The sequence below is a fragment of the Ambystoma mexicanum genome, chromosome 2p (assembly GCF_040938575.1).
Source record: "Ambystoma mexicanum isolate Mex_15411 chromosome 2p, UKY_AmexF1_1, whole genome shotgun sequence".
Classification (NCBI taxonomy): domain Eukaryota; kingdom Metazoa; phylum Chordata; class Amphibia; order Caudata; family Ambystomatidae; genus Ambystoma; species Ambystoma mexicanum.
Genome location: NC_090923.1, coordinates 64,174,514 through 64,197,455, shown reverse-complemented (window position 1 = coordinate 64,197,455; position 22,942 = coordinate 64,174,514). Strand labels below are relative to the sequence as shown.

The following is a 22,942-nucleotide window of genomic DNA, read 5'->3' as shown; positions in this document are numbered from 1 at the left end:
TAGGGAAGGATGACTGTGGGTCAGGGAAGTAGACAAGGAGGACGAGGGAAGGGATAAGGGGATGAACACTGCGTCCCATGCTTGGGTTACATTTTGGGAGAAGGAGGCGGCATAGTCATTGGCAGTGAAAGAGGAGGATGTGGCATGGAGTTTAGTGGGGCAGAGAGTGGAGATGCCACAACGTCTTGTTTATATGTCGAGTTAAAGCCGACTAGCGATCCACTGCGGGGATATAGTCCACATAGCGTTTCAGGGTGCAATCAGATATGCAAGAGAGATGCTTAAGTCGCCTGTGATGTCACTCAGAACCCCAAGGTGGGATATGCCCGGAGTTCATAGCTGTCTACATTCAAGGTTAGGGTGGCTATGGAGCCTTCTGAGTCCCTGCCCCACCCCCCTCAGTTGTCCTATGAAACAGCATTACAAGCGGTGGAGGAAGGGACCCTAACAGACCAACATACAAAGAACATCACCCTAGTCTTATTTCCTCAGTCCACCCCAAAGAGGGAAAAAATACCTCAAATTCAATGTTTGGTATTAAGCTCCCCCCATGAAGGAGAAAACAAGACCAGGTGTTATATCACCCTCCCCTTGCGGCCCATACCTTCACCACCTCATCCCCCCTGCCCTGCTCCCTGACAGTACGGAAGCCGCAAGCCTCCCTGACAGATGGTCAGAGTGGCCTTAGACAGCTTGGAGGACCCGGCTCTGAGAAACTATCACATAGTGATTCCAACGCTGAGGGGTGTTGGGGGGGGGGAATTGGGGGCACATGTAGCATTGGCCGTGGGCATTCTCTGCTTTGCTTGGAAGCAAGAGCTATGGGGGGCAGAGGAGGATGCCCTCCGCCATTGATAATGGATTCCAGAACCCTCTGCCTTCACATCAAGGAAGCATAACAGGTGGATTTATAGACTGCACGTTCACCCCTACAGGGGTATGCTGGCGATTTAGACAGATGAGGGGCAAAACGGCCCTGCCCAGATTTGAACCTGAACCCATGAGGTCAAACACAGATCCCTCTAGAAGATACATTAGCCCACTGAGCCACAGACCCGGGCGCAGGACACACCTTCAGGAAGCAAACTAGTTACTAGTGCCTTCGTATGGATGATTACTTGGAACTAGGAGTTCAATGTCTAATATGTTACACTTGCTTCTATGTGCATACCAAACATATACACATATCGCTATGAATTGTTGTTCTTCATCTTTAAAACAGTCCCCTGTATTGATTTATAACTTCGTAAATGCTCTTTTAGTTATTTAATTAATTTGGTGACAAAGCCCAAACCCAGACTATCACTGTTATGATATGACATTTATAACGCGCCTGTGCACAAGTGTTTCTAGGCGCGTCAAGACAAGGAGTGGAAACAAAGGGAGGACAAAACAAGGATCTCACTAGGCCCTGTGTCATTCAGATCGTGCAAGTGCAGGGAAGAGGGAAGGGGAGATGTGCCGGGGAGGGGAAGAGAGAGGTGAAGGTAACTCAATAAGTGCAGTCAGCGGGTGGCTCATAGGTGCAGACAGAAGGGACGCAGATAGAGACCCTTAAGTGATGGGGTGCCCGGAGGCAGTGCGAGGGCCACTGGACATGCAGGAGCCTGGGCCCGAGTTCAGAGGGTGACCAGGTGACCTGTGCGTGGAGCAGTCAGGTGCATCAGCAGGGGAGAGGAAGAGAGAAAGCGGAAGCGAAAAGAAAAGTCTTGAGTTGCTTCCGGAACCGGAGGTGATTCTGCTCAAGTTTGAGAGAGGCTGGAGGCTGTTCTAGAGGGTGTCCCCGGACGAGGAGAGAGATCTGCCCCCAACTCTCTGCTTGGAGAAGCATCTGGCCCTCAGAGAGCTGGAAGTGGATGAGCGAAGGGCTCGAGAAGGAAGGTTATTAGGAAAAGCGAGTTGGATGAAGTGTGGTCCCAGGACCAGAAACCCTTGTGGACGATGCAAAGGGTCTTGAACTTGATCACTGCAGCCACAGGGAGCCAGTTAATAGATTTCAGAGCTGGAGAGATACGATCCCTGGCTTGAGGCCAAGAACAAGTCTCCCAGTCCTGTTCTGGATAAGCTGTAAAGGTCGAAGAGTAGCGGCAGGAACATTTAGAAAGAGGCTGTTGCAGTAGTACAGCCTAGTGAGGACCAGAGCTCTGGAGACAGGGAGCTTCCCAAAGCTAGGCTGTGCTCAATAAATTCCATAATAATAATAATAATAATAATAATAATAATGTCACACCACCATATGAGGAGAAGCTCTTCTGCATGGGTACCATTGAGAGAGAGCGCGCGCGCACGCACACGCACGCATGCGCGTGCATGCTCATAGTGTTCAATTCATCAACCTTTGAAGGATGTTTGGCAGAGTCAGATTTCGAACCTGGAAATGCAGGTCGAGCACAGGTCTCAAATACGAGTGATTAACTCACTGAGCTATCATCCCTGCACTGAAGGAAGGAGGGGGTTCGGCTTGAGCTTAAGGCATGAGGAAGGCATGAATATAGAACAAGTGAGGGCTGTCAATGTAACCTGGTCTAAAGACACAAGTTTCCCTCATCTAAGCAAATTGCATTTCAGGGCTGTAGGCGCTCACAGTTCCTGAGGCAGAATTGCCCATCTGGTCTGACGTGAAACACATTCCTACCGGAACATGACACTCCTCCATTTCTTGGGGTTGCAGTGCTGGACTGGCTTTTCTTCCCCCTCTATCCTGGGTTGATTTTCAGGGTGCAGGCATTCTCATGGCTCCAAGCCAAGGGCGATGCGGGACCATAAGAGCATGTCACAGTCTCAGCTTCCATCAGGCAATCCTTAGAAGTTCACCTTCCACTGAGCCAGGTCTGTGGCTCAGTGGACTAATGCATCCACTACAGGGGCCTGTGTTTGACCTCATGGTCACAGGTACGAACCCCGGCAGGTCCACTCAGCCCTTCATCCTTCCGAGGTCGATAAAATGAGGTCCATTAAGTCGGGTAACAAACATCTGTCATCAGTCAATAGCTGCAAGATGCCCCCAGGACTCTTGCCCTTGTAGGGTAATTATTATTCTCAATGGACGGGGGTAACCCACTATTTGTGCTATAGCCGCCTACATGACATGGACAAGGGCCTTTCCTTGCAATATGCAAACCGGAATCATCCTTTGAAGCCCTCTGCTCTTTCTCTGCTCTCTCTCATTTAGTGTCTCTTCTTTCACCTGCTCTGGCCTTTTTTGGCCACCTCCATCCTTCCCCAATATATCTCTTGGGTTTCTTTCCATCTCCACTTAAATCTATCATTCTTCCTTCTACAACTGTTCCCTTTGAACCCTTCCCTCCATGTTTTTCACCTTTTCCAATCTCCCGCTAATCCTTCTCTCTTCCTCTTCCTTTCCCCTTTTTGCCTTTCTCTGTCTCCTCCTTCCATTTGTTCAAGCTCTTTCTCCATCCTTCTTATATTTGTCTCTCCCTTTTCCTTTCCATTCTTCTGCTCCAAGCTGCCCCTTGCTTCTCTTTCAATCTCTTTCCATCGCTTCCTTTCTGCCCCTTCTCCAAGATGTCCCGATCTACTTCTTCCACATCCCCTTGTTCCTCGTCCAACCTGTTCATTCAGCCTTCTTCTCCATCTGCTTTCTGCCCCCTTTCCGCCTCCAACCTGTCCCTTGCTCCTTTATTCATCTTCTCACTCTCTAACCTTTCACTCTGGAACACCACATATTCTCCTCCAACCTGTCCCTTGCTCCTTCATTCTCTCGAACGTGCCAACCTTGAACATTCTCCCATAAAGCGGGCTTGGTTTGGCACCTTTTGTAGGGTGGTGCCATAAGCCATGCCGACTGTGCTTAACAAATGCCAATATAAATAAATGAAATAAATGACATTGCTATGCTACTCAGGGTATTTCCCTAGACTTGCAGGATTGCTTTGGGCCCACTAACCTTGCCTCTTGCCGACTTGTCTCGCTTCCTCTTCCCATGATGCTCAGCGGTGGCTGGTTTTGAACTTTAGATTGTTTACAGGATTGACCTGCATCTCCAGAGGCTGAGGTCCTCTAAGAGGACTGATGCCATTTTGGAGGCACGCGGGCCAAAGGTGGAGGCCATCTTACTCCTTGTGGCTCCTCAGCTGTCTCTCGTGCTCCATCTTTGTCTGTGATGCGGCAGCTCATGAGCCGACTTTTCTTTGGTCTCTTTGCTAGCGTCCCCCGTTTGGTGAGTAGAAGTGGGGGAAGTTTCCACAGGTGGGATAGAAATCTGGAATTTGAAGCATTATTTTTGCTCCAACTACTGTAGTTATGCACTTGTGTGTTACAATACAAAAGATAAATCTGGCGCAAAGCCCAGGCATTCAAACTGAACAAGGAATTGTTACTATTTGTTACTATTTCCACATTTCCTGAATATATTTCAAATGCATTTCACGATATACATGCCAGTATTCTGAACAACTACATGGCTTGAGATATCGCTCAGCACCAGGCATGGCTAAAAATACATGTCACGTGCAGCTACTATAGCGATTGTAAAAGCCTCAGCAGTTCAGTACTATAGTTCAGGTCCACTGTATCACGATCCTTTGGTATTTTTCATGCATTTGGAGCTCTATTGCACTTCTCCACCCAAAGAGCATCTACCAGCTCATCTAATGTGAATTCATCGCAGGATCCGCTTGATCCTCATTCCTTATTCCTTATTTTTTTATTCTTTTAAAATTCCTGAGCTGACATGTTTCCTTTGATCCTGTCCCTTTTGTATTACACCATCATTGTTTTTTTTTTAACATTATGCAAAACGGATGAGTAGGGAGAACTATACATCTGTTATATTATCCAACAATATGTTCTGCCTCAAATGTATTGTCAATACATCCTAAAATTAAAAAAGAAAGGTAAAATCATTGTTCGTTCCGAGGATGCTTAATTCTCAATAGAACATACATACCTCCACGCAGAGGCAGGGCACAATATCTGCATAAGGTATACTGTGATTACTTTGTCCAATCTGTAATGAACACAAATAAATATTTTGGTGTTATGCATTGGTGAAAAGGTGTCTTTTTCCTTTTTGTACACTATACATACTTACATTTTAAATAGTCGTTTTCTAAAGGCATCAAGCCAATTTATGAAGAAGTTGCAATGTGCAAATCTGACTTACTCCTGATCTAAACCCGTAAAGGGCTTGTCTGTTCACAATTAATTTACAGTACTAGGAGAAACTCTGACTTACACCTGACTTACCACAGGCGTATTGAAAGTCATTAGTACTCAATGGCACGTGTAAATCTATACTTGCACATCTACATGTAGGTTCTACTTCATCTCACCCTTTCCGTTCTTGCCCTCGCACTGCGGTCACATGCCTCACAGCTGAAGTTGGGCGAGTCTGCTATTAGAAGCAGCGGTTGGATATAGGAAGAAACAAGAAACCAAGATGGCGCAGTTAAGCTGCCATTTTGGGAGCTTCCCAACCTGGAATAGCATCTGAAAGATTTCATCTAGTTCACCAACCAATCACATCCCAGAAAACCCAGAACACATAGAACACATAGAATTCCTCCAGCAGGACTTATAATGTGGCGTTAGCACCCCGTTCCAAGGGCTGGAACGGGTGTAATATCCCGGCAGCCCGAGTGAAGCCTGTGCGCATCCCTTTCAATGAATGAAAATACTTACACAAAATAGCCGCCATGGTTGTAGAAGCTAGTGCTCTGTACAGAGCCCCTCTTCTATTTTCATGGTAGCCGGAAATGCGAAGAGGGACGCTGCATCATCAGGTGAGTGTGACTAGGGAGGGGGTTGGGAAAAGTCAAAAAAGAAAAAAAAGGAGTGTGGGGGGAAGATGACGGCCTGAGGCAGGGGAGACAGCTGCAGATTCTATGGAACGCAGGCTGAGATTAGGGGTTTCATTCCAGGTTTCATGGAATCCGATTGGCTGCTCTCCCTGCGCCGGGTGCTAATATAACACTCACCTTTCCCAGAGATATTCTGGAAAGGTTTAGATGCTTTGAGGCCCTTCAAGATCTGGCATGCTACTTACCTCCATGATGGTGTGGTAACCCCACCATCTATGGGGGCACCAGCGTAACCCAGACAAGAGATGACCCCTTAAGACCCTTTCCCAACCCTTAAAACTCCTTCTTGCCAATGAGGTGCCAGGCACGTTTTTGCCCTGGTGATTACTGGCTGCTCTGCAGGCATGGTAAGAAAGAATGTCTTTACTTGCCAGGGTAAGGAGACATGACACGGCACCTCCGCAAGGGGCAGCAAAGAAAGGTGGCATCACCAGAGTAGGATCATTGCACTCACCAGGTTGTGGTTGCTGTGTGGCAGTTTGTTGCTGTTGTTGTGTTCTAGTCGCAGGATATGGGGCCGATCCTTTGGGCTGTTCATGACGTGAATCTTCACATCTGTTTCATAGGAGACCTTAACTTTGGGAACTCAACATGAAAAACACTGGGTTCAAATCACTGCATTGACTGAAAACATGGGTAGGCCGGTGAAAGCAGGAGGCTGGGTGCAAGAATGGCTTACCTTGACAGATCTTTACATCTTCTCTGAAAGTTCCATGGCGGCAGCCTGCAAGGATTGTAAAACAGTGTGAGTGGTCGGGGCCAAGGACTGAAAACACCACCCAACCTATTCTAGCCACCAGTCAGGGAACTATAGCTGAAGTGTTTTAAGTCAAGCCTTTGTGCCACAAAGAGCAAGCTGTGATCTTCTAGTGCAGATCTTGCATGGCCTCTACCTCTTGGCTAAGAGTCATCCTCAGGCCATGATGATGCAAAAGGCACACATTCCTAAATACACTGTCCATGCTTGGGACACACAGTCCTGCCACAGACACACAATGCACCACCATACTGAAAGTGAAATAGGGGGAGGGTGGCAAACTAGCTGATGTGAGACAGCATTGGCCCATCTAGTTCAGGCAGGTAGAGCTCACCTGGGACTTTGTGAGTCTTGTTCAGCTCTTCATGGTAGAGTGGGCTTGTGTAGACCCTGATTGGCACCTCCGCCTTGGGAGCGGCAACAAAGCAGTCAAATATCACTGTGCCCTAGAAATAAAAATATCAATCAGGGAGCAGCGTCATGAGATCAGAACACAGACATGCAGAAGAGAAGATACCATTCTGGCACAGCATAGTGTGAGAAATCTGAGGTATTCTCCCCAGCAGAACTTGAGAATCCCTTATTCATGTGGCCAGGGAAGGGCTGGCTTTCTCAGATCCCAACCTTGGCAGTGGACAAGTGAGGGAGAATCACCTGGTTAGGGTAGCCCAGGGTTATTCTCAGGGGAATGTCTCAGGTGAGAAGCAGTATCATAATACCAGCGAAAAAGACGAGGAAGACGAGATCCTCTAGGCTTTTATGGGCTGTATCAACTCGAGCTCCCTTGCACCAATGAATCTCCTTTTCCAGAATCCACCATCCCCTCCACATCTGGTGTATATATTAGACACCCTGTTGCACTTAGAAACCCCATTCCACCGAATTCCTGTTCCCCGTTTCCTACCTGAACACTCCCAGTCATTCTTCTTCACCTCACTTTATTTATTCTTTCCCAAAACCCCAGTATACTTCACTGATTGTGCGCGAGCAATTACAGCTACAAGCCGATTACGGCCAGTATAGATTTCAGAGGGAAACCTGCTGAGAATGACTGCTTCCATGAAGCGGATGATACCTGTCCATAGCTAAAGTAGCATACAGGGGTACTACTATGTGCAATGTTCTATGAAAACCTTAGGTTTAGATCAACAATTGTCATTTAATTTGCTAAGTTCTTGATATACGCCCTGACGACGACCTTTTGCAAGGTTGAAACACGTGTCGGCGTGATGCAATTGTTATACGTACCCACAATAACTGTATAGGCGTGATGCATGTACTATACATTTCCATACTAACTAGATGAATAAGAATACAGAAGTAAAATGTACTTATATCTACAAGATATGTTTACTGGACACCATTAATCTGTATGAGATGTAATACGGAAGTTCCAATAACTACTATGACTTCGGAATGATCTTTTACTACATGTTTGAATTATTAAGAAACTAATTATCAATTGACCAGTCTAATTCATTGATATGATTGGATGATAGTGCGCAGTCTGTGAGGTCAGTACTGTTTCTCCATATACTTCACTAACACACTACCATTCCCCAAATCCCCCCTGTTCAGGTCATGATAAAAAACTCTGGACATTTCCGTTCATTCCACAACCCCTACCAATCTCACTCTTCCGAATGTACCCAAACCCTAGGACGAGAACTATGATTCCATATAGCACCCTTTTCCCTTCCGACCCTGTAGAATACTTGTAAACTCTTCCACCTTCCTTTTCCAACAAAAGCACCTTCCCATGCAGTGAAAAACAAAAGACTCATTTGAAAAAACTGTTTACCTGACATGTCCCAACTCAAGGGTCAGGCAAAGTCAGGCAATTGATCAGAATCACACACCTGATGGCCCTTTCCTTTCCTCACAGGGATGAAAGGTGGAGCACAAGAGCCGAGGTCGAGCAAGGCAGACTGCACGACGTGAGAGCTAACTCAGCACAGCAGTTCAAAGGAAGAGAAAGACGGTGCATACCGAGGGGGTGACAAGGAGAGAAGCGACCTTGCCCTGTCTGACCAAGGCCCGTCCACAGAAGGAATCACAAGACCGCAAACAATAGTCAGCGTTTGTTGCAGCAGATGTCTACGGTACACGTGACACTCCTCCGCTGATAACCAAGCCGGGGAGAGAGACTGGTCTCCGTGGTACCAACCTTGACTCGAAGGAGAAAGAAAGCCAAGCAGTTCATCACAGCTGGTGAGTCTAGGGGAGAGTTGATAAGAAAGCGAACTGTGTTGGACAAGTAGCCAACGGCTAATTTGAACTTTGAAAAGCTTAAAGATACTATTGATGGAAAAGGGGGAAAGCCATCAACAGAGCGGTCCAGCAACACGTGGGTGCTCACGTATGAAACTCTGGGCAATTACTCGATGGTAGAAACTAACGTAACCAGAAGGACTTGTGAAGAGGCAAAAAGCGGTCAAAGTGGTTATACAGGGCTCTTGTAAAATCCTCTGCACCATCAAAAGTCTTTGACCTACTAATGATTGTGAAGGAAAGGGAGATGAATCCCTTTTGGTGAAACTAGCGCATGAACTGTGTGTTGTTAAGTTTGGCAAGAGTGAACCTGGCGGAGGGATGCTAACGAAAAGGGGCGAGGCCTGAAGTCCCTATGTACAGTGTGTTGACAGGAGTGAACATGACCGAGGGATGTCCACATGAACTGTTTTGCAAAAGGTGGCCAGAATGAACCCAGCAGAGGGAGGCCAACAAACGGGGGTGAACCCTGAGGAACTGTTTAAAAGGACATCAAGATTCATGAAAGCAAGAAGTTTTGCAAGACCAGGGGAAGTGATTTTACCCCCTTACCATTTGGGTTCGATCCCGACCGAGGGAGATCCAGGGGTGGAAAGTCATCACCCATATTCATTTCGAAAGAACCCTTTGTTTGTTTTTGTTGAATACATCAGGCCCTCGAAGGCAAGAGACTTTTTATTGCAAAGAGACTTAACCATCGAAGACCCCGATAGCTGGCACGAAATTGCCGACTTGTGCTGGAAAAGCTTGAACGTGTGCTGTGCTCAAGAAATCCACCTTGTCCTGTGCACAAAACGTGAGGAAGGGAGGCCTCTGGCAATCACATCCTGACTTATTATTTGTGAACACTTCATTCTTTATTTAAGACCCTATTCCACACTCTTTCTGTAATTAGTTGTAAGTATCTGGCGATAGTTTTGTTTTAGTATAGGCCTTTAACTTTCATAAGATGCCACAAGGACTGCCTTATTTTCGTTTAATGTCGAAGCTTTCTCCCATCTTGGAATTAGGTTTAAGTTAGGCGTTTCTCCACCCTAAATTTACAGTTTAATAAACATACTTGATCTGCGATCACTTGTGTCTTTTTTTACTGTTACCACCATGAGTTCCTTACAATAGACAGTAACAATAGGCAGGCGCATGGTCATGCCATTTTCTTCTCCTCTGTAGGATGCCCGCCTGAGCCGCTTCTATAAGCTACACTGGTAGAAGCGATCCTACAAATGATTACACTTCATCTCTGCACTCATGCTATTTTAAATTAAAGACACATTCATACAATTGATTACATCATAAATTGGTCTAAACTGATCAGCGGTGAGTGAACAAAGTGGTTAATCGCGACCTACAAAATTATGCAGCACAAAGTCAAGCCATCGTGACTTGATGCTGACTCTGCCTGTGATTGGTTTAAGTATCTATCAATCAATCTTAATTTATTTTGATCCAACGACATCGACACAAGCTACCTTAAAATTGAACAGAACTTTAAGAACTTCAAGACAGTGTCAAATTGATTGACAGTATCCCTCAATTTTGTAAAAATCTTTTTTTTAATTAAATACAAATAAAATAAACAAAAATTATATCATAAGCAATGAACAATATTATTTATTGATTTCCCAGTCCAGCTGAAGTGTTTTGAAAATCAATAAATAATATTGCTAATAATAAAATAAATGTTATTAATTTGAGCGGAGCCAGAGAGGAAATCTATACCACTGGTCAAGTGTTTATTTGGGAGCGTAGGAAGTTTGTATAGACGTCACCCAGTCAACATGGGATACCCAGACCAGGAGGAGGAGGGCTGCCAAACCCCTAGATCAGCCCATGGTGGTAGCCCAGAATAACAGCAAGCAGAGTCAGAGCTGACCAGCCCTCATCCAGGCCCGACGAGAAGCAGAGCAGACAATACTACCCGAGAGCGGCTCTTAAGACTCCAGACAACCAAAGTGACTATGTGCGCCAATGAGGACTTAAAAGATTAGCTATATATATATATATATATATATATATATATATATATATATATATATATATATATATATATATATATATATATATATATATATGTGTTTGTTTGTCTGATTAATGGGGAAGAAGAATAATGTTGTATAGACGTCAGCGTCGTGATGTACAATAAACGCTTGGACTCCCTCAGGCAATGGAGGACAGTTATGGATAATACACAAACCTGTGTGGAAGTGTTTTATTGCGCACTGCAATTGCGTGTAACAGCCTGGCCGCAAACTCTTACCAACAACAAGCTGCAGCGCTGGCACCGTTACAACAGCAGGTGCTCCCCAACTTTCTACAGTCTCCTGCAACCATCACTCAAAGCAAGGAATTATCATTCATTTAATCGCACCTACATTTCAAGTACTGTGTAGAGTACAATGTAGCGTCAATATCTGCTTGAGTATTATTGCTATTTCACCATCAACGACCAAAGATGAGTGTAGGGTACTCTACTCACATTAATCCCTACAGACGAGTTTGGCGTATGATACTGAGTGTTAACAGCTTACTGTCCAAATTGATCGACTAGAGTCTGCGTGGGCCTTAAGACAGAACTGTGGACCACTACTACCCAGTACACACCTGCCAATATGCCCTTACCATTGCGAGTATGGTTATTGACACTCCAGCCTGATGTCCAGGCGGTTCATAGACAAAACAGGGCAAAGTAGTCACACAAAAAAATACAAACCGAAAAAACAAAGATGGCTGCCATGGAAATGGCAATCGGGTGAATGGACTCTGCGTGGAGCTATATGTGAATATATCGGAAGAATGGCAGCCGTGTAGATGGGTAAGGGCAGGTGGGGTTTTGTGGTGGTGTCGGTCAGGCAGGAGCAGCAATATGGAAGGTTATGTGGGGTCAAGGAGTACACCAGAGTGGTGTTGCAAAGAGGCCATCCAGGCTGCTTGGAACACAACAAACGCACCACCTCCTGGAACTCGATCCTGGCGTCGTCTCGGAATGCCCGACAATTCTCCAATTCAGCAAATCTCTCAAAACATGGCTCTTTCAAGCACACCTGACCAAGGAGTAATTTCAATGGACGCACATACCGACGCACAGACTCCAACTCACAGTACTGCGCTACTGTCAAAACATACCTGCAGAAATGCTGGCTGGCCACACCCTGTACAACACTCCGGTGCCCTCGAGCTAGGGCCGCGCTTTACACAATAAACCAAAAAATTAAAACAAAATAAAGTAAAACAGGAAGGCACTAGTAGATAGTGCCTGCAATCTAAACAACCTTATGAGCTGCTCAGCCACTACCATGTAATAATTCGATATAAGCATATAAATAAATAAAAAACTGTGTACTCACAGTTTAAAAATTGCTGAGTATAATTTACACATCAAAAAATACACATTTAAAAATGTCAAAGTTCTGTGATCCATCCCTTTAGTGCCAAGGACGAGTATGCTCGTCCTTTTTGCATAGACTTGCATAATAGCCTGGCAGTTGGCCCATTTATGTACATGTTTACAGAGAGGAGTGTTACTAATCGCTCATCCATGCCACCATCTGGAAAAGAGGGGTCACAGATTGCACGCACTTGAACCAACTTATAGTCATTGCATTAGGGGTATATCCCGGCCAATATTTGAAATAGGTGCATTAAAATAATGTGTATATTTATAGCACATACATTCACTCGGGAGGGTCATCTTGGCACTCATAACCGATGCCAATTGTTACATAACCGAGTAGTACTTATTTAACGGACCACAGAAGGTGGACCAGGACCTGCCATGTTTCAGACCCGTGACCATGAGGTTACACACATGTGCCTATGGTGGATATATTCGACCACAGAGCCACAGCAGAGCTGGCTTTCCTGTGGCACCCCCATGCAAACCTTTCAAAGAGGTGTGTCATCATTAGTGACAGAGGCATTTCAGCCTTTGCAAAGCATACTTAAGCACACTTGCCAACATTCGTAGCCAAAGTTGTGTCATTGGCGAAGCTGAAAGTCAGAAATCTGTATATCATGATATAGCCTGCTCTTTTCATGACCAAAAACGGTGCTGTGTCTGCAACAAATTCTTTCCAGACAAATGGATTAGGGTGTTCAGCACTATTAAGAATTGTCCTGATGGCTGGAGCAAGAAGGAGGACAAAAACGTCACCCATCCGAAGAGATGAGTTTCAGCAACAATGTGTATGTACCACCACGGTGACTTGTCTTTTCATCAATTGGTGTGCTTCTTTAGACATTCTCATCATTACATTGGCATCCGAGCATTTACATGAATAGTGTTCAGGGGGTACAGGGCCTCACACATGCTCTATTCCGAATGTTTAAAGCTTTAAATGCACAGATGTAAAGATATTTAACCACCCCAGCTAAAAACTAAACTTCAGAGATGTTAAACAACCTATCACAACAATACAAATCTTTTAACATTGATGGCAACTCCATTAACACTGCCAACGAAATAAAAACTCTCGGGGTCTACATTGACTCTTCTCTAACCTTAACAAGACAGGTCAATGCCATTGTCTTGTCTGCTGCCTATACATGTCTATCCTAATTAGAGCCAGTAGACCTTTCTTAATTGGCAGATAATAGCTTTACCTTGGCAAGAGGTTTAATCCTCTCTAGGATCGATGCTCTGATATTATCTCTCTTTGCTGGATCCAGTACCAGCTACATCAGAAAACTCTAAATAGTATGATATATGATATGATATGATATGGCATTTGTAACGCGCCTATACACAAGTGTTCCAAGGCGCGACGAGGCAGGGAGGGGGGAACAAGGGGAAGACAGACAACGATCCTACTAGGCCAGGTGTCATTCAGACCGCGCAAGTGCAGGAGTAGGGGGAAGGGAGAAAGTGCATTGGGTGGGGAGGGGGGGAAGTGCAGTACAAAGTAAGTAGAATAAAAATAAATAAATAGGGCCAGATGGTGGCAAGTGCAAGGTAAGTGCAGACAAGTGCTGGGAAGGGGGGGCTGTAGGGATACAGAGACAGTCCCGCAGTGCAGGGGTTGCCAGGGAGGCAGTGCAAGTGGGGAGTGGCTGGGCCCAGGACCGAGGTCGCTGAGAGTGGCCCAGTTGCAGATTCAGTGCAGTTTCAGTGAAGAATTTAGCAGGGGAGAAGGAGAGAGAAAGCAGAAGCAAAGAGGAAGGTTTTGAGGTGCTTCCGGAACCGGAGATGGTTCTCCTCAAGTTTCAAGGAGGCAGGAAGGCTGTTCCAGAGGGAGTTCCCTGCTGCGGAGAGAGATCTACCCCCAGCTCGTTGCTTCGAGAAGCGGCTGACCCTGAGGGAGTTGGAGACGGATGAGCGAAGGGCTCGGGAAGGAAGATATTTAGGAAGAGAGAGTTGAAGGTATCTAGGCCCAAAATAATGCTATTCAAGCTGCCTTGAATATACCAGAAAATTAACACATATCGTCAACCAGACGACACATTCACTGGCTTCCGGTCGAAGACAGGATCAAATTTATAATCCTTTCTCTCACCACAAATGTCTCTCCGATAACGCACCAGCATACCTCAGCAACCAAATTGCCAAAATCCAATCTAATAGACCTACACAAGCCTCATATTCTAACCTCATTGTTACACCGAGATTCAGGAGACAGAAAGCAGGTGGTTCCAGCTTCCATGTGGTAGCGGCCAAACTGTGGAACTCTCTGCCCCTATCATTGAGAAATGGCACCTGACTGTGGGCATTCTGAAAAAAGCCTAAAGACCCGGCTCTTCAGCCTAGATTCCCAGAAATAGACACTGGTCCTAGCCTAGACAGCCTATTCCAAACCTAGTGTCCGTTCCCACAAAGAAGTTAACTAGGTAAATCTAATAAAGTAGTAGTGCCTGCAAGTCTATGTTTCATATGTTATGACGGATACAAACTCATGATGCGCCACAACCGTTCATTGTGACTCAATAGAGCCTTGTAATTCTATGCATTTCGTGACTGATATGTATATATGTATACCTGTATGTTGTGAATATATGTAGTACTGCACTTGTATATGATGAAGCACACGTATATAACCAATCTCTTAAGTTCCAGAGCCTAGATGCCGCTGGTTTACGTGTGTTTAGTAAATGTCCAAATAAAATAAAAGGTTCTTCAAGGAGATGTCTGAATCTCTCTTTGACAAACATGTGCGGAAATTAAATAGATGCAGTGAACAAAGTAGGAATTAGGCATATTAGCACATGGAGATTGTTATTGGCCTCCTCTCAGCGTATCAGAATGTTCAAACTGTGGTCAATAATTACTGATATTGACTGCATTCTTCATCGGTAGCTAGACATTTCATGGAAAAAGGACACACGGGGTCCCAACTGAAATTTCAAATATTGGAAATTGTGGACACTAAATGACATCACGTCAATGCTAAGAAAAAAGAGCTCAACGTGAGGCTTAATGGATAGAAAGATTAGATGCCCTCTCTCCTGGGGGAATCAACGAGGAATGGGATTTGAATTGTTTCTTATAATCGTTTTTATCAACTAGCAATGAGAACAATAAATATGAATGGATCATACCTTATGGGCATCTAATATGGAAGAACTACAAGTAATCCTCAACAGATCCTAGTGTTCTCCTTAAAAGAGTGTGCTTCTCCATCTTGGAGCAATAGACATTTGTACTACACGACTGACCAATCAAGGCAGATGGACCTACAAATAACGAGTGGCCCTGCACCACGACAGATATATAACACTATTATATGACTGAGACGTGTATACGAGTCGTCGCAACTGCCATTTCACACTATTTGTCATTGGAATACGTTATGAATTATTATTTTATGCCTTTATCTTTTGCTTTTATTTTTTAATGTTCATTTCATTTCATATATCTCTACCAAGGATTGCTGAGTACTGGTACCCGACATACTGAGGACACAGTATAATTACAACCGTAAGGAATGGTTTTGTACAGTTCCAGATAACATGACTAAAAGGTGCATAGTGTTTTACGTGACTGAAAGTTGTACAGGGTTTTGTAAACAGTCCATTGAAATTTTTCTATGCCAGTCGAAGAATCATTTTTTCCCATTCCCCCTTTTTTTCGAATTTCTTTCACATTTCTTTATTTAACTTCAGAGAGAATTATTGGTCAGACACGGTCAGACACGCATTAGATTGGAATATCTGGTTCCTCACGACTATTTTAGTAAACATGCACACGTAGCGTGGCAAATTATTTGTACAAATTCTCAATATTTAAACAGAATTGGCTCTGCGTGCGTTTTCGTGCTACGCATTATACGGCTGTTAGCAACGTTCTTTTGCTTTAATAAGTATAGTGACTATCATGAGGTAGTCCGAGAAACATTGTACAGTAGAATTCTCTAAAAGCTGAGTTTCAATTCAGTTAATGTCTATTCACGTAATACAGGTTTATACCATTCCAACATGCCTGACCGCGATTGTAGCCTCCTTTGGGGTTTCCAAGACAATTGTTGTCGTCATTGCCATTCCCAAACAAGTGTAGCGGTTTCCGAGAGATTCACTTGTAGCAGCTTCGCCTAGGAATCTAGGTAAGGCATGGGCTTTGCTTTCACAGCATTTTTGACAAGACACATAGCAATCCAAGATAAGAAGTACAATTGAGAATAATATTTTCACACGTGTCTGATTGTTTATTTTATTTATATAGCACGCCTGTCCCAGGGGTATCTGGGCACTGGTGGATAAGAAGACAGTTGAACATATTTATGTTTGTTTGTTTATTTTATTAATATAGCGCGCCTGACCCAGGGGTATCTGGGCACTGGTGGATAAGAAGACAGTTGAACATATTTATGTTTGTTTGTTTATTTTATTAATATAGCGCGCCTGACCCAGGGGTATCTGTGTGAAAGGCGGGAAGGGTGACCTACTTACTGTAAGCAATTCCCCTCACGAGCATTCAGTTTACACAACTGGTAAGAATCCTTACTTTGACCATCAAGCCTTTTAAAATGTATAGTGGTTGTGCATATACATTAAAACAAGTTATATATTTCTCACACAGTTGCAGAAGATGTATTTCGTAAAATAATGGTATTGCTGCGCTAAACATTTCAGTGCGGGAACACAGTGTTCTAAACTGGTACGGATTCACCCATGACGCCCTTTTCTAAGGAAGGAATTGCAAACATAACTATTGCTGTGCACACTCACCGCGAAGCAATTGACTGCATTCTGAACATTCTGTCTCCAAAAGCAGACGCCAAAACAAAAATGCACTTTCCAGGCAAGATTTCATTAAACAAGACACTTCCTTTCTGAGAGGACCTTTTTTCCACTGCAACCTTCTTTTTTTAGATGTATTTTTATTACGACCTGGTTAAAAATAAAACCTTTTTTAAATCCTTACCAAATAATTTCAAAAACACATTTCATTATCTCTAAAATAGATAAAAGGGTATTTAGTATCATAGACCGATACTGACAAGTCTAAATCAGAATAGACCACATTACACAACTTGAATTCCACAGATAAAGTAACAATAAAAAAACCTAGTTCCAGCATCCAATGCACTGTCAAATAAGTAGAGGGTTACCCTTTCAAGAACCCACATCATATGTACTTCAACTATTAAGAAGAGTAAACTATAGTTCCACCAAAAAGTTCAATCACTTTACGTACATTTCCACAAACCTGCAAAAGAATTATTGCAACTATACATTTCTAAAACTACATTAGCTAAAAATGTTCAGAGCAGGTTAACAGCTTTCCCATAATGTGCTACGAACCTTTATGTATACACATGTATTAGGCTACAATCGATGAAAACATTTCAAAGCACCATTTCTTGTGGATTTCGACATGCCCAATAAAATCCTGGCCCTGAGAACACTTACACACTTTAAACTCTCTCGGGGCTCTTTCAGAAAACAATTGGTGCTTCCCCCCAGCTCAGTGACATATGATATGCTTTATTAGTACCAGGCAAGGGGCGGGAGGCAGCTTCTCAGCCAATAAGGAGGCTCGGAATGGGGAAATGAACTATGGGCCCTGGGGCATTACCTGAAGTGGCTTTGCCCGCCCTGCTCATTGGATTATTGCTTAAATGTTTCTACTCAACCCAAGTTCGTACAAATTTTACAAAGAGCATCAGAAAGCTCAGCTTTATTTCTTATCTGCATAATTTTTTGTGTAAGAACTGGATTGAACCTTGGACGGAGGAACTGTTGCATCCAATGCATATTAGGAAACCTTTTTAAATGGGCAGGTAACCATCGCCACAGTCTATGTTCCAACGGTAGGTCCCGATATAGTTTGCGTTTCCCTGCAGCCTCACACCTAGTGATCCAATCCTTACATGGAACATTCACAAATCTTTAAAATGTCATCTCATTTCCCACTCCACTACGTCATAAGAGCAGTACTTCGCATCAGCAAGATTTCCCCCAAGTCAACAAATAGAGAACCCTTTGGCGGGGCTAAAATCTTTCAAATGGTAAAAGCATGTTCCATGCGAGTCTTGCTTTCACCGAGATGAGGCCCAATTCACGTCTAGTCACTCATCTGGGGACGCAGTTGGGCAAGCAGAGGGCACCCCTCCACAAGAGACCCTCTATTCACTCCATCTCTGACCAATCTAGCCATAACATCGTTTCTAGGCCATAGTTAATTTTAGCGATGGTCTCCGGGTTATAAAATGTCACTACCGGCTCAAGTGAGAAGCGTCGAGATCTTTCACTTTTTCTGGCTTCATTAACTCTGCCTTGGAGTACCAATAAGTCCTTAGAGCAGTATTATTCAGGAACCAAACAAAAAAAAGCGGGAAGCTCTGGTAACACAAGACCACAATTTTCGAGACCAATACCAGTTTCTGAAATAAAAATATGAACCAAGTGGTCTCTGCCAGGCACTTACCTGTTGCCTAGTAACTGACTCTCTGGCACTTCCCCTTCTGTAGAACCTCTCGCACTTATGCCCCTTCCCTTGTCCCCCCTCTCTCTCACTTTACACTTGCACATTCTGAATGCTCTGGTAGGACTGCCTCGGTCTTTGTTCTTCATTGTTATTTTATTTGCCTTTTGTTCCCTTGTTCCCTCCCCTTTTCCATCTGGGTGCTTTGAAGCAAAGTTTCTTGATGTATAAGCACCTTATCAATGCACAATAAAATAATATAAATAAATGAAGCGGTCTAACACTTCAAGGTTTATTGAATCAAGGATCCATGCATATTTAATAGGTTTCGTTGAAAAGGCTAATCTTAAAGTGTTTTGCTCTTATTAATAATAAGGTTGTCTGCAGACGCATTATCCTTAATACCCCCATCAGCCTCTGCATGCCAATTTGGGTGTAGTAACTGAGTAGAACGTTTCAGCATATGAGAGCCACTTCAAGTGCTGGGAACCAAACTTAGGTGATACCAGACCACAATTATCGAGACAATCATCAAGGTCTGAAATGCAAATATTAAATAGACATAGAGCAGGGGTCCAGCTCTCCCTTAGACAGAGACCGTTTTCACTCTAATCCAACTCTTATAACTGGTGTTCGAGTGCATATATACCAGTATATTACGTAGACCAACCGGAAGTCCCCAGTGAGAGAGTTTGTAGCATCATTTCTCTCTATTAAGTCAAAAGCGGAAGTTAAGTCCACAAAGCACAAGACGACATTAGGGGAATTCAGTGAGCTAGCTTCATACTGAAGCAAATTTAAAATTAGTCAATTTAAGTTGGGGCCACAGATCTAAAACCCGATTGAAATATATTTAATATTTAAATGTCCTATTTGAGTCGCCCATTTCTCTAAATCTTTTAGCACTAAACCTCCAAAGATTTTGCTGTCAACATCCAATAAAGCTATTGCTGCAACATTCTATTTAACACACCAAAGAGAAAGCTAATATGTCACAAATTATTGTCACTTTTTTATAGAGAAACCATTAACTTTTACATGACACCTAATGTATGTACATGTCAAAACCAACCCAGTTTAACCTCAATTGCAATTAAAATTCTTAGTTTATGAAGTCACCCTTGCTATTTAAATATTACAAAATAAAACCACATTTAATTTACTAACTCATTTTGCTTATTTACTTTACTCACTATTAAAGGGCATTTGTTTTTACTTAGCAACCAAAACACATACCGTTACTAGGAGAGCAGGAACAAAATGTCACAGATCTTAGTAATGACTAATGTTACTAATGTCTGCACCACTTTCAAACTTCTCTATATGACAAATCTATATGTCACAGAGAGAAGTCTGAAAGCGGTGCAGACATTAGTAAGATCTTGACAGCAGCAGGCTGCCCTGATGACGGACTAGGTCCTAAATGCATTGGCAGATCAGTGATATTTTGTTCCTACCCTCCTTGATTGAGATCATTAATAAATCTGCCACTAATGTATGAATGATGTCTGAATATTTAAAGGACATTTCTTCCACATTTTGCAAGATGTTCTATAGAACTACATTGTCTAAGCTCAATGAGCGCTTTGTGTGAGCATGTGGCTTCCTGGAATTTGATTTCTAGGGACTTGAAATCACTCATACTAGACAAACGCAAAGTAAAAGTGAAACTAATACATTCACTAGTAAATCCAATGACAGACACAAAACAAAAAGTATGTACTGAAGTGCACTGAGGCCATAAAAAAATGAGGAAAGGGCGCTATATAAAAAACTAAATACAATACAATACTGCAGGCTGCTGAACAGAAATGACACCCTAGCAGACTACAGGGATAGAGTAAGCAATATGAACCACAGACCAGTAATAACCAAATTCAGGGTCAATGTCACAGTCTCCAAATCGAGAGAGGCTGGCAAAAGCAGTCCTGGAAAGCAGCACAAGATCTGATCTGCCAACAATTTGACCACCTCCTGGTAGAAAATGCGACCCACTTCAATGGGCCTCATTACGAGTCCGGCGGTAGCCATGCCGGAAAACCCGGCAGGCTGCCGCCGGACCCGTAATACCATTCTGCCTCCGTGATTGACACCGTGATTGACGCATTACAATCCCGGTGACCCGGTAATTCCGGAGGCGGAATTCTATAAATCCCCATTCCCTGGAGTCCTATAGGACTCCATGGGGATGGGGACCATGGAAACACTGGTTCCGTCTATGACAGGGCCGGTGTTTCCATGTCCACCTGCAGGCGGGTGGTGTTAATCCCGCCAGGTCAGACCTGGCGGGAGTGACACCTCCTGCCTGCAGGACTTTGAATCAGCTGGTCCGAAAAGAACGGTGGCAGCGGTTTTACCGCCACTGTTCTTTCTGGACCGGCAGGGTCGTAAGGAGGACCCATTACTTCAATAACCTCAACGGTGAGGAAAACATCCACGGCATGCTTAGAGGAAACCCAGAGACAGTAGAAAAACCAGGAGAATATCTGAGAGCCTATAACATGGTCTGCAAGCTCGAGCACACACTGACCAAGCCTTGGTGATATGTGTACCATCATTATTTTTAGTTTTAGGCTATTTATTCAGCGTGAACCCAGCTTCGGGAAGCAACAGTGTACTTGAATTATCCATGAGTCATGCTGATATAGCATTATTGAATTGGAACAGACTACCAAGGAAAGGACGGAAAGAGGGCAACAAAGAGAGAGAGATACAGAGACAGAGACAGTGAGAGAATGAGAGAGTGAAAGAGAGATAGAGACACAGAGACAAAGAGAGATACAGAGAGAGAAAGAGAGAGGAGGGTGAGAGAGAGAAAGAGAGAGGGAGAGAGAGAGGGAGAGAGATAAAAAGAGAGGGATAGAGATAAAGATACAGACACAGAGATATTCTCAGACAAATACAGCGGCAGAGTGAGAGCAGAGTGATAAAGAGAAACAGAGATAGAGAGAAAGATGGAGCCAGAGAGAGAGCTACCAGCAAGAGCGCTATATTGCTGTATGACATACCAGTTTCAAGTTTGTTGGGGCTCTGTCTACGCATCATGGGAACATACGCACAAACCTACCATCTTCTGCAGGGCAGGAACCTGCTCTCTGTATAACCACGACACCTTCACCCCAACCTCCACGCACATCTGGTTGTGCAACGCCTCAAAGAAAAGATAGGTTGTGATGTTATCAGTGTCTGGAAAGAAAGGAACACAGAGGGAGGTCAGAGTGGGCAGTGGGTGACAGAAACCCATCGGTTTCCAGCCTGTGGCAGGAAAGAGTGGATCACTCTGGCGATCTATCCAGGGATCAACTCACTAAATTGATCATATTGTATGTGTTCAGATTTTAGTCTTTTGGTGTAGCTTGCAATAGAAAACAAATTTACCATTGGTGCTTATATCAGATAAAGCTTAGAAAAATCACTCAGAATTCAGCTGCACCCAGAAGTAAGAGGCATCAAAATCAGAGCCGGCAGGGTCTGAAGGCAGCGTGGAAACTAATGAGAGATGGACAATTCTACATCTCTAGAGTGGGGGAGTCTACCCATGTGAAGCACACACTGACCAGAAGCCCATGATTCCTGAATCACACCTGGCACTGGGAACCAACAACTACATGGTGTCGCTGGAGCATAGGAAAGACACATCGGACAATACCAGGTTACCATTTGCTCAAAAAGTTTCAAGATTTCTGCAAAGCACAGTGGGTGCCAACGGTAGCGAGAGACTTGAGTCCTAGCAATTTCTTAAGGTCAATCTGAATACACCGCCATCTTTCAGCAAACATATGTTTGCAGCTGTAAATCCACAGATGTGAATATCAAATGTGACATTGGGCCTCATTACGAGGCCTGCGGTATCCCTGTGTATTGTAATGATGGGTAATGCAATAGGAGTAAGGCCAGAATGATCATAGCAGCAATATGTGTAATTGTCCGTAATGTAGTGGGAGTATAAAGTGTTTGTAATATGAGGTATTATGAAATTGAGTCATTGGGAGAGAAAACGCCTGGATACAAAAAAAAACAAACTGAATACAAATATTACAAATAGTTGCAGGTAAACAGTTGTGAGACAATTCGGTAAGTGCACTACACGTTCAAACATATAAGCGTATTGATACTTATTGGTGTGCAACAACACATGCATTGGTCTATGGCAGTCGCCTTACCCTTACAAACCCCCCTCTCCCCATCTAGTATCAATGGCAGGTGGCACCTGTAATGGCGTGCTCACAAGGGGGCAGG

General features: G+C 43.9%; 1 protein-coding gene across 1 annotated transcript in view; it reads right to left on the bottom strand.

The window, feature by feature from the left end:
* Positions 1-22,942, bottom strand: part of IL17RC (interleukin 17 receptor C) — a 220,000-nt gene that overhangs the window by 69,738 nt on the left and 127,320 nt on the right. The window contains exons 5-9 of the mRNA XM_069646179.1: positions 21,771-21,889; positions 6,914-7,025; positions 6,502-6,546; positions 6,277-6,407; positions 4,910-4,969 (exon numbers count right to left, since the gene is read on the bottom strand). Of these exons, the coding sequence (XP_069502280.1) occupies positions 4,910-4,969; positions 6,277-6,407; positions 6,502-6,546; positions 6,914-7,025; positions 21,771-21,889 (467 nt within the window). The remainder of the gene's footprint in view (positions 1-4,909; positions 4,970-6,276; positions 6,408-6,501; positions 6,547-6,913; positions 7,026-21,770; positions 21,890-22,942) is intronic.